The following is a 12,638-nucleotide window of genomic DNA, read 5'->3' as shown; positions in this document are numbered from 1 at the left end:
CCACCATGCTTCACTGTAGGGATGGTGACAGGTTTCTTCCAGACGTGATGCTTGGCATTCAGGCTAAAGAGTTGAATCTTGGTTTCATCAGACCAGAGAATCTTGCTTCTCATGGTCTGAGAGTATTTTATGTGGCTTTTGGCAAACTCCAAGCAGGCTGTCATGTGCCTTTTACTGAGAAGTGGCTTCCGTCTGGCCACTATCATAAAGGCCTGATTGGTGGAGGGCTGCAGAGATGGTTATCCTTCTCATCTCCACAGAGGAACTCTGGAGCTCTGTCAGAGTGAGCATTGGGTTCTTGGGCACATCTCTAATCAAGGCCCTTCTCCCCCGATTGCTCAGTTTGGCAAGGTGGCCAGCTCTAGAAAGAGTCTTGGTGGTTCCAAACTTCTTCAATTTAAGAATGATGGAAGCCACTGTGTTCTTGGGGACCTTCAATTCTGCAGACTTTTTTGGTACCCTTCTCCAGATCTGTGCCTCGATACAATCCTGTCTCTGAGCTCTACGGACAATTCCTTCAACATCATGGATTGGTTTTTGCTCTGACATGCACTGTTGACTCTGGCACTTGATATAGCCTTTTCGAAATCATGTCCAATCAATTGAATTTACCACAGGTAGACTCCAAGTTGTAGAAACATTTCAAGGATGATCAATGGAAACAGGATGCACCAATTTCCAGTCTCATAGCAAAGGGTCTTAATAATTATGTAAATAAGGTATCTTTTATTTTTTATGAATTTGCTAACATTTCTTAAAACCTGTTTTTGCTTTTTCGTTATTGGATATTGTGTGCAGATTGAGGGGGAAAAAACACATTGTGGACATTTTAGAATAAGGCTGTAACGTAACAAAATGTGGAAAAGGGAAGATTTATTTTACCTTTATTCTAGGCAAGTCAGTTAAGAACAAATTCTTATTTTCAAAGACGGCCTAGGAACAGGTTAACTGCCTTGTTCAGGGGCAGAACGACATATTTGTACCTTGTCAGCTCGTGGATTTGAACTTGCAACCTTTGGTTGCTAGTCCACTGCTCTAACCATTAGGCTACGCTGCCACCCCTCTACACTTTCCAAATGCACTGTATATTAATTTATTTTGAAATGTTTCTTACCCTACACCCGAAAATGTGCATACACCGTTTGAAAATAGGAAAGAAAAACCTTCCCTATCCTTCATGTTTCTATATAGTGAAAGTCACAGCTGTTTCTGACAGAGCAAACTATGAATAACTACTATCAAAGTGCTCTACTACCTCAACCATAGAGCTTGTTGGGAGGTCAGGCATTTTGTATCACAGCAGATGTAGTCACTCCTCATATAGCAAGACGTGCTGCTTTGTCTGTTCTGTTGGGAGTAACTTTAATAGTGTGTATGTATGTGTGAGTGAGTGCCGGATTTCATTTTTCAAAGGCAGAGATTAGTTCAGAGTGTCAGGTGAGAGAAGAGCGGCAGAAAGGTTGAGCAGAGGGAATGATTGACAATTTCCCTGACTAAATCAATGGTGATATCCCCACCTGACCCAGACCATGGTTGGCAGTGTGTCTGCAGAATGATGAACAATGAGAAAACGTTTCTCGGCAGCGGGGCTCTCACAACACCGTGAGGATTCATATTTATTTCCACTCAGAACAGTATTGCATTATGTTCCCATTATGGCAGCATTGAATTTTTTATGTTTCCGCCCTGCTACTCAATCGATTGCTCTTTTTCGTCACAGGTGCACTGTATCCCAGCAGTCTTAAAGCTACAATCTGTACCTTTCATTTTCAGTCTAAAGTCCTGCCCCTGCACTTGCCAGTAAGTCTTGGGCAATTGTAAAAGTGCTTACCACGTCATTTAAATAACCACCTTTCCTCATATCTTCCTCATCTTTGCTTCATCAAGCTACTGTATCATATACATATCTATCTCTGTTACGGATACCAGTATCCTGTGTGTGTATCCTGTGTGTGTGTGTGTGTGTATCCTGTATTCTTTTCTCTCCTTCTCCCCTCACAGGTGAAAATCATCACTCCCCAATCAGTCACCAATCCAATCATCAATCAGAGGACACACCTCCTCCTGTTTCCTACCCAATCACAGTTCCTTTCCCTTGGTTTAAAAACATCATCAGTTGCTTGATCTAGAGCTCAATCTCTCTGTAAATGCCATGTCTGTAGGGCTCTGTGTTTCACTATCTCTTTGTGTATTGACCTCTCTTTTGTTTGAGCACCTCCATAGCACTTTGTCATCACCTGTGAGTATTGTTTTGGTTATGGTGTTTGTTTGCTGGTGGGAAAAGGGGAAACCAAGACAAGTCACCCATGGGCATACACTACCCGTAGGTAGACTTTGTTAAATACACTAGTTAGAACTGGGCGGATCACCCACTGTATTTTTGGTTAGTTAGTTAGCTGTTGTTAAAGTAAGCTAGTCTAGCTTAGTTTTTTTTGAATACTTATTGTTTCTTTCCTTGGGTCCAGCTCAGCCCCATTACCGTGTGTTTACAAATAAACCTTGAGTTTGACGGTAGATTTCAGTTGTCGTAGTTATTTCGTTCTCACTTTTACTTTGTCACTATTAGAATTTGCATGAGTTATGTTACGGGTCTCATTACCATCCCCCCCTAGGCTGTCGGGCCAAAAGGGATTCGTAACAATCTCCTTACCCTGGAGTGGTCATGAAGAAAAGCGGAAGCAGAGAAAGAGAAAAATAAGCTCAGCAGGCTGTACTGGAACACAGCCCCTCTCTGTACTACTTGTGAAACCTCCTCCAGCAGCAACACAGAGATACAGCTCGCCAATAACGTGCATTAAGCATTTAGTAATATACCAGAATGTATCTGCAATAAAAAAACAGCTGCTATCCATAGAGTAAATGGATTGCCGTGCTCATCAGTCAACATTATGCCATATGGGCTATCATATATGTCAGTTCAAGTAATACTCTTAATAGATTAAATATTCAAGTGTCCCAAAACGTTGTTCCTCATTTCTACAGTCTTACCAGCAGTAAAATCCCATATGAAGAAAATGTGTGATTTACAATGTGCTGTAAATAATAATGGCAAAATCATTCCACACAGATTCTTCCCTTTCTCTGATTAGCATATTCTATTCATTTTCCTAGACACCCAGGTTTTGCTAGGTTCAAGGTTTGATTTAATAGCTCCAGAAGTTTCCCTGTATATAGTATTATCATCAGGTCTCTCTCTAGTTTTTCTCTCTGTCAGCACTCTGGGATTGTGTTTGATTGTGTAACTGATGGACTGACCCTTGTTTTCTCGCCACATCCATCTGTCTCTCTGCCACCAACTGTCCTGTGACAGGCCAAACCTGGTCATGTCTCTGGGCTGACAACACTGTCCCTCTCCTACAAAGGGAGAAAAATGGCAATCAGTTAGGTGCTCTCCACCATGTAACCTCAAACAGAAAGAGAAAAGACATCTCATGTTGCAAATGAGGTAGAAAGGATGATCAGGTCTGGCAGATATGTTTTGCCATGAAAAGGTCAGGAGAGATGTCTCAGTCAATACGACAGAAAAGACCAGCCATGGCTGAGTTGTTTGAGGCCCTCCTTCAACACCACTCTGATGTTTCTCTTTTCTTTGAGTGGGAGAGAATAAGAACAGCAACGCTGCCATTTTCTCTGTGGGTGCATACGAATGAATGTAATGAAGGAATCCATGTAATCAATTCATTGTCTGTGGGTGGAAGGAAGGAGAAAGTGAGTGGAGGAGAGAAGGCGTACTGTAAATGTGCTCTACCACTGTGCAATGTTCAGTGTCTCTCTGCTAGCTGTGATTCAGTATCTACTCAGAGCTGTGGGTGATGGTTATTAAGGGGCCTGTGTAATGTGTGTAATCGGGGCTTGGCTACAGGGGCACAGGAAGAAGGGGCACAGAAAGCAGAAAACCATGGCTGAACACTCATCTCACCAGGGAACTCACATTCTCATCACTTAATTTCATTTTCCCAGCAGAGACCAACCTCTCTCAGAAGTATTTCCTTTGTCACATACAGAAGTACTGTAAAAGTAGTGTTTTTCCTCCATATTTTTAGTTTGGTATTTCATTTGGGCATACTGATGTAATAGTATGGGAAAGCATACAAATGTTGCTGTGATGTTTATAAAGAATGTGCATTAAAAGCTTTGTATGTTTGTTGTTGCCAAGGTAACAGAGACCCGGACAGGCCCTCTCGGATGCAGTAACTATGACAACCTTGATTCTGTCAGCTCTGTTCTGGTTCAGAGTCCGGAAAACAAAGTCCACTTGCAAGGTCTGTATTATATATTTTCTTGATTACGTATTCCTACAATGCAAATCCTGTACACCATTGTCACGCTCCACACCAGTGCTTTGGAATCAACCACAAAAAAGCAAAAACAAATTATGAAATATGGTTTATAGCACATCCTATCATAAATTCCCATACAATAGCATCTTCAAAGAGATCCACACATCCCATTACAACGGTTGTATAGAGTAAAATACAGTTATTGGTATACTCTTACATTGTTAGTCTGCCAAGGCTAACAACTACACTTGCACTGCCTTGCAATTCACTCACTATAGATCACAAATTGTTGTCCTCTTATACAGTACCATAACAGTACACCTTAATGGTGGTTTTAAATCCTGGCTATGTTATGTTGTTTTACAGGCCTACAGGTTATCCTGCCAGACTACCTGCGGGACAGTTTTGTCCAGGCTGCTCTCAGCTACATTGCCTGTAACGTGGAAGGGGGCTTCATCTGTAAGGACAATGACTGCTGGTGCAAGTGTGACCCCAAGTTCCCAGAATGCAACTGTCCCTACATGGACATCCAAGCCATGGAGGACAGCCTGCAGAGGATCACTGAGACATGGGGGACACTTTACAAGGAGTTTGAGGACTCAGGTGAAGATAAATGTTTTGGATCCTCTTTGATCTTTAGATGCTGAAATTATTAAACTTTTAATTTGATATATGAAGTGTCCAGTGCAACTCAGTTGTCATGCAGCATTTCCGAAATGTCTTCAGCTAGCTTAGCTCTAAACGTAGTCGCTGCGCATGCAGTTGATAGTTTATAAATTCACATGTGGGCAATCTTTGGATAGTTTTTGTAGGGGACTATGTGAGCTGAGTAAAAGTGTTTTATCATATGTCACGCAATTAAAGGTGGAGGGCCGTTCCTTGGTGTGTACGCCAGACATTATGATTTACGGTGTAAACCGTAATGAGTCACAGTGAAACCTGGGGGACTTGGCACACAGTCTGTGTGCAGCAAATCACAACCTGATAGGATTGGATAAAAAAAAAAAACATCTCGAGCAGATTAATCATCCATGAAACACATTTATTACCATTCCAGCATTTTCACATCGGTGTAGTAACAACGTATGAATGAGAGCACTTAGCATAATGTTGGGATATTATTGCCTCTCTAGGTCACCCTGTAGTGGCCACTATTTCTGAGGTGTATTCAGAATGGATGGGCCTTTTTTCTCTTCAAATATTTTTGGTGTGTGAAATATCTATAAGTGAAATTACTTTCAAAGTTGATGTTTTAAGAGCAGAGAGGAGAGTGCAGGCGTGTGAGAGTGCCAGGACTAAAGAGTTTCTCAGGTGAGGTCGTAAACATGTCCTTCGGTAAAGGACATCAAAGACGTTTCAACATTCAGCGGAATGGGATGCCAGCAGGAAGAAAATAAACCTGGAAACATGGAGCATGGCAGTACTGGAACCAATGACATTGTTCTCCTTTGGCCTTGAGGAATGTGGCAACATGCATGAAGTGATCTTATGCTCTTTCTTTTCAAACATACAGAAAATATTTTTCCAAAAGGGTTCTTTGGCCATCCCCATAGGAGAATCCTTTTTGGATCCTATTACCCACTGGGCACACACTGGTTGAATCAACTTTGTTTCCATGTAATTTCAAATTACGTAGATCCAAAGTGGAATAGACGTTGACTGAACGTCTGTGCCTAGTGGGTAGCCTTTCTTGACGGACTATTTTGTTTCAATCAAAGCATATATACTGCCTAATGGAGCACGCTGTAGATTATTAGCCACATGAGGGGGAAGAAATGTGACTCCTCAGCTTCAGATTAGAAATGACCGAGGAGGTGTTTTTGGTGTAACATATTATACTGTAGGTGTCTATGCTACAGTATGCTATCATATTTGGTTCTGCTAGGCTATGTAAAATACTAATTCATCATTGTGTGATCTTGTGAGACATTGATTCAGCTTTTAACGAACTTTAGGCTACTAAATGAACACTATTGTGAGAAGTGATAATAATCATAAGTGATGAGAGGATTATTAGGCACAGTTAAGGTTACTTTAAGCGATTTGAGCGCCTTGAATCATGGTGGTGGAAGGACAGCACCATAACCAAGTGGCCGTTCTGGGTTCCATTGCGCAGGAGGGGGTCTGTGGAGTTTTATGAACTTCAGGGCAGACATGCTGTGAATTTGGATCCTTGTTCTTGTTGGTGTGATAAGGTTCATGCAGTGGATGAGTTTGTCTGCATACGCAATTGAGGTGGTGCATTTCTGTAAGCTAAGCACATGTACAGTAGAGCGAGTTCAAGTGAGTTGTACATGTGCCCCAAGTCCATAACACAATGTTTTGAGGACAAATGTTTCAGCAACCCCTGGTAGAGTTTTCTGTCTGTGGCTGTTCTTGTCATGGTGGATTTGGCCTGCTCAAAGTTGTCAAGCCTCTGACCGTTGGGCCTCTGCACACACGCCTACAGATATTCATCATTTGTGCCACCTCCAGAGAGAGAGACTACAGGGAAGAAACCACAATTGTCGTACCTGTAGGCTGCTGTAGCCTACATATCTATTTAGTTTGTCATTCTTTTGTTTTCATGGAACTTTTGCGGTGTGACATTATTTATTTAGAGTTGACCAGAATACTTTTTTTACGTTACCAACTCCATGTATTTTCAAATTGAAAAGTGATTGAGCACGGTCCCCTCACGCTACGGCAGCACTAGATCCCTATTCACCTGGCCATATTCATGACATGTTAATATCAAAACAATCACCTTTTAATTTTCACTCTCTTTCTGCCAGATGAGTTCAAGACCTTTCTGACGAGGCTCCCGCAGAACTTCTTCCTGAACGTGACGACAATCCAGCACCTGTGGTCGTTGGATGGCGTGTTCCAGTGGCGCTACGAGCAGCTGGAGAACAGCATGAGAGTGCTCTTCAGACGAGCCCAGAGAGTGGTGTTCAAGCTATTCAGCCTCAGCAAGAGGTGTCAGAGGCAGCCTCACATCCGTCTACCCAGAGAACTGTGAGAGTCCCACTCTGCTCCCACATTACACCTCTTACCACTGAGCCCCAATTACACTTTAATCACCCATCCAGGAAGCTGATAGCAATCCTCTCCATCTACCCCTGTGTGAGTGGGAGAAACAGGAAGCAAGCCAAGCAGTGTTTATCTACGTTATTACTGCCGCTGTGAGGAAAATGTAAAGCACTATACTTATTTTGTGACTATAGACTGTGGAGAGAGGGAGTGGAATGTTTGTCATTTTGACTGGGAGGCTCCCCTGCATGGCTTTAGTTCGCAGTGCTTCACACAGATGAGAGATGCGTGATATAACTTCCAGGGGCCAGTTCCACTGCTGACAATTATGAAGGAATAATCTGCAGGGAGACGGCGGCTCAGTTTTATATAGCGAGTAATAATACGACTTCAGAATTGGTTTAAACTACACTTCGTGTTCAGACAGGCAGCCCAATTTTGATATTTGTTTCACTAATTGGTCTTTTGACAAATCAGATCAGCTCTGAAAATAATCTGACGTGAAAAAATTTGATGTGATTGGTCAAAAGAACAATTTGTGGAAAAAATATAATGATTGGGCTAGTTTTGCGACCGCAGCCTTTGTGCTCAAACTTTGACCATTAGTCCAAATTATGCAGGTTTACTTTCTGCATGTCTATTTCACAGATGAAGCAATATGTTTGTCTCTTTGTAAAGATTTTTTACAATACTACAAACAAACAGAATTGCAGAAGGCATTAATGGTATATGTTTGTTTAAATGAACTCAAACATGCATTATTAGTTCCTGGTAAGAGTAACTGTTACTAAGTACAATTGCACAGATTTTTTTTTATACAATAAACCAATTAAATTCACATCAATTTTCATTCACCTACTGTATTGCCATCCAATGTTATATTCCATTGTGTCTCTCTGTCTCCGTCCCAGGCCCCAGTCCTACTGGCTGAGTCACTTCCAGTCTCTCCTCTACTGTTCTGAGAACAACCAGCTGGGTTCGTTCTCTGAAGAGCTCCACAGCTGTACCTGCAGCTACGAGCACAGCCCTTGCCAGCTGTCTCCGCCATGTGCCATCGGAGAGGGCCCCGCCTGCGCAGCCTGCGCCCTAGACAACCACACCCGCTGTGGAAGCTGCAACCCTGGATACGGCCTAACCCAGGGGGTCTGCAGACCCATGGTGGCTGACTCTACAGAGAACTACCTGGGCTTTGAGACAGACCTACAGGACCTGGAGCTGAGATACCTGCTACAGAGGGCTGACCGTAGGCTGGAGGTAAATACAGTGCCTTCAGAAAGTATTTATACCCCTTGACTTAATCCACATTTTGTTGTGTTACAGCCAAATTTATTAAATGAACGTTTCGCGCACATCAACACACAATACCCCATAATGACAAAGTGAAACATGTAAACAATTATTTTTGCAAATGTATTGAAAATGAAATACATATATACAGTGCCTTGCGAAAGTATTCGGCCCCCTTTAACTTTGCGACCTTTTGCCACATTTCAGGCTTCAAACATAAAGATATAAAACTGTATTTTTTTGGGAAGAATCAACAACAAGTGGGACACAATCATGAAGTGGAACGACATTTATTGCATATTTCAAACTTTTTTAACATATCAAAAACTGAAAAATTGGGTGTGCAAAATTATTCAGCCCCCTTAAGTTAATACTTTGTAGCGCCACCTTTTGCTGCGATTACAGCTGTAAGTCGCTTGGGGTATGTCTCTCTCAGTTTTGCACATCGAGAGACTGAAATTTTTTCCCATTCCTCCTTGCAAAACAGCTCGAGCTCAGTGAGGTTGGATGGAGAGCATTTGTGAACAGCAGTTTTCAGTTCTTTCCACAGATTCTCAATTGGATTCAGGTCTGGACTTTGACTTGGCCATTCTAACACCTGGATATGTTTATTTTTGAACCATTCCATTGTAGATTTTGCTTTATGTTTTGGATCATTGTCTTGTTGGAAGACAAATCTCCGTCCCAGTCTCAGGTCTTTTGCAGACTCCATCAGGTTTTCTTCCAGAATGGTCCTGTATTTGGCTCCATCCATCTTCCCATCAATTTTAACCATCTTCCCTGTCCCTGCTGAAGAAAAGCAGGCCCAAACCATGATGCTGCCACCACCACGTTTGACAGTGGGGATGGAGTGTTCAAGGTGATGAGCTGTGTTGCTTTTACGACAAACATAACGTTTTGCATTGTTGCCAAAAAGTTCAATGGGATGGGATGGGAACAATGGGAACATCCTTGGGATGTTTAAAGCTTGGGAAATCTTTTGTATCCAAATCCGGCTTTAAACTTCTTCACAACAGTATCTCGGACCTGCCTGGTGTGTTCCTTGTTCTTCATGATGCTCTCTGCGCTTTTAACGGACCTCTGAGACTATCACAGTGCAGGTGCATTTATACGGAGACTTGATTACACACAGGTGGATTGTATTTATCATCATTAGTCATTTAGGTCAACATTGGATCATTCAGAGATCCTCACTGAACTTCTGGAGAGAGTTTGCTACACTGAAAGTAAAGGGGCTGAATAATTTTGCACGCCCAATTTTTCAGTTTTTGATTTGTTAAAAAAGTTTGAAATATCCAATAAATGTCGTTCCACTTCATGATTGTGTCCCACTTGTTGTTGATTCTTCACAAAAAAATACAGTTTTATATCTTTATGTTTGAATCCTGAAATGTGGCAAAAGGTCGCAAAGTTCAAGGGGTCCGAATACTTTCGCAAGGCACTGTATCTAATTTACGTAAGTATTCACACCCCTGAGTCAATACTTTGTAGAAGCAGCTTTGGGAGTGATTACAGCTGTGAGTCTTTCTGGGAAAGTCTCTAAGAGCTTTCCACACCTGGATTGTGCAGAATTTGCCCATTACTGTTTTCAACATTGTTCAAGCTCTGTCAAATTAGTTGTTGTTTATTGCTAGACAACCATTTTCAGGTCTTGTCATAGACTTTCAAGTAGAGTTAACTCAAAACAATAACTTGGCCACTCAGGAAAATTAATTTTCTTGGTAAGCAACTACATTGTAGATTTGGCCTTGTGTTTTAGGTTATTGTCCTTTCAGTACATTTGTATTCCAATGTCTGGTAGAAAGAAGACTGAACAAGGTTTTCCTCTAGGACTCTTCCTGTGCTTAGCTCCATTCTGTTTATTTTTTATCCTGAAAAACTCCCCAGTCCTTAACGATTACAAGCAAACTTTGTGTTCAGGACATAAAGTAAATTGCTTTGTCAAATATTTTGCAGTATTACTTTAGTGCCTTATTGCATACGAGGATGCATGTTTTGTAATATTCCGTACGATCTTGAGAAAGTAGATAGATCTATTGTCCTAACAACTTAAACAACCATGAATATGTCCTTCCAGGTCCACGCCATCTTCATCAGTAATGACATGCGTCTGAATAGCTGGTTCGACCCGTCCTGGAGGAAGAGGATGCTGCTGACTCTGAAGAGCAACAAGTACAAGTCCAACCTGGTCCACATGCTGCTGGGCGTGTCTCTCCAGATCTGCCTGACCAAGAACAGCACCCTGGAGCCTGTCCTCACCCTCTACATCAACCCCTTTGGAGGCAGCCACTCTGAGAGCTGGTACATTCCCGTCAGTGAGAACAGCTTCCCAGACTGGACAGCCACCAAACTGGACCTGCCCCTGGAGTGCTTTAACTGGACCCTGACGCTGGGCAACAAGTGGAAGACCTTCTTCGAGACTATCCACATCTACCTGCGGAGCCGGATAAAGACGCAAGGAGGTGGAGGCCCGGCAGGGGCGGTGAACGACAGCCTCTACTATGAGCCATTAGAAATTCTGGATTCTTCTCGGAATCTGGGCTACATGAAGATCAACAGCATCCAGGTGTTTGGCTACAGTATGCACTTTGACCCAGAAGCGATTCGCGACCTGATCCTGCAGCTGGACTACCCGCACACCCAGGGTTCCCAGGACACGGCCTTGCTGCAGCTGCTGGAGATCAGGGACCGGGTCAACCGACTGTCCCCTCCAGGTCAGCAGAGACTAGACCTGTTCTCCTGTCTGCTCAGACATCGGCTCAAACTGACCGCCAGCGAGGTGGTCCGCATACATGCCTCACTGCAGGCCTTTAGCAACCGCCTGCCCAACTCTCTGGATTACGAGACAACCAAGCTGTGTAGTTAACAGTTACTAGGGGACGACTGGGGGACGTTACAGATAAACGGCTACAAGGGTGAACTATTGGACAGCAGAATGGTGTACTGGTACAGTATTTTGGCTTTCAGTGGTTTGTTGATTCTCTGGATTACAAGACTGTAAAAACAATGTACTAAATGGAGCAGTTGGATGAGAAGGACAACTGAATAATGTTTGGCTTTCAGTTGTGTGGCGACTCAATGACTTGGGAGGTGCTGATAGCCGGTGCTTTTTGGTCGAGAGAAGTCACATGCAAACTCTGACATCTGTAAACAAAAGCAGATCTAGAAATTGATATATTTAACACTCTCTCCACATCCATTTGACCATCTTGTTTAAATTCAACCCTTCTCATTTATACAGTATATACTGAAGCCAACTGGAGGAACTTTTTAAGAAACATGGTACAGTCTGTTTGTTTGTAACTCTTTTATATGTTATTTTGCTTATGTGACCGTGCACTTTCCATAATGACCAGAATACAGTGGTGTCAGTCAGTTTTGTAGATGACTTGTTATTAAAACATAATGGATTAACAACTGGGGATATTTTTTGTCAAACTTACTTAGAGCCGGTGGAACAGCTGTTATCACAACTCATTGTAAGACATTCAACACATTAATCACAGGAATTGAAACCTCTTAAACTGAGTGAATGAAATTAAACATGATAGAGGAGTTTGATCAAATCATCAGGAATCTCTATTACTCTCATTTATGTGGTTCGTGTATGGCTTGTGATCAAGCTTCTTTATCCTAATTGATTAGTAGACTTTGTTAAAGGAACAATTGAAGCCCTAATTATTTTACAAAAAACTATAGGTTATGTACAGTGAATGTGCGAACACTCACGAACACACATACTACAGGTGCTGAAAGAAGTGAACAAAGTGGAGTTTGTCGTAAGACTGGTTCCATTTGGGTCATGGCTAGAAACACACAGGGTACATTTTTGTATTTATTTATCTGAAAGCAGATTGAATTGGAGCAGATCAGTAGAATCTCCAACTGCCCTCTAGAACCAGGAGTGATGCCCCTCTACTTTACTTGGCCACAGATCCATACCTGCAGTATTAAATGTCAGGACTATAAGGTGTCAGATCTCATTTACTAACATGGCCTGTGTCTCATGGCTTGTCTGTCCAGGGGAGCGGTCACACACCTATGAAGGTCAATGTCTGT

At 42.3% G+C, this 12,638-nt stretch overlaps 1 protein-coding gene across 1 annotated transcript in view; it reads left to right on the top strand.

Moving 5' to 3' along the window:
• Positions 1-12,023, top strand: part of LOC112249528 (BMP/retinoic acid-inducible neural-specific protein 3-like) — an 87,520-nt gene extending 75,497 nt beyond the window's left edge. The window contains exons 5-9 of the mRNA XM_024419338.1: positions 4,157-4,262; positions 4,647-4,883; positions 7,055-7,277; positions 8,204-8,546; positions 10,657-12,023. Of these exons, the coding sequence (XP_024275106.1) occupies positions 4,157-4,262; positions 4,647-4,883; positions 7,055-7,277; positions 8,204-8,546; positions 10,657-11,445 (1,698 nt within the window). The 3' untranslated portion in view covers positions 11,446-12,023. The remainder of the gene's footprint in view (positions 1-4,156; positions 4,263-4,646; positions 4,884-7,054; positions 7,278-8,203; positions 8,547-10,656) is intronic.
• The last annotated feature ends 615 nt before the right edge of the window (positions 12,024-12,638 follow it).

The sequence above is a fragment of the Oncorhynchus tshawytscha genome, linkage group LG01 (genome assembly GCF_018296145.1).
Source record: "Oncorhynchus tshawytscha isolate Ot180627B linkage group LG01, Otsh_v2.0, whole genome shotgun sequence".
In the NCBI taxonomy this organism is placed as follows: Eukaryota; Metazoa; Chordata; class Actinopteri; order Salmoniformes; family Salmonidae; genus Oncorhynchus; species Oncorhynchus tshawytscha.
Note: the sequence above shows the minus strand (reverse complement) of the source record. Positions and strands in the feature narration are given on the sequence as shown.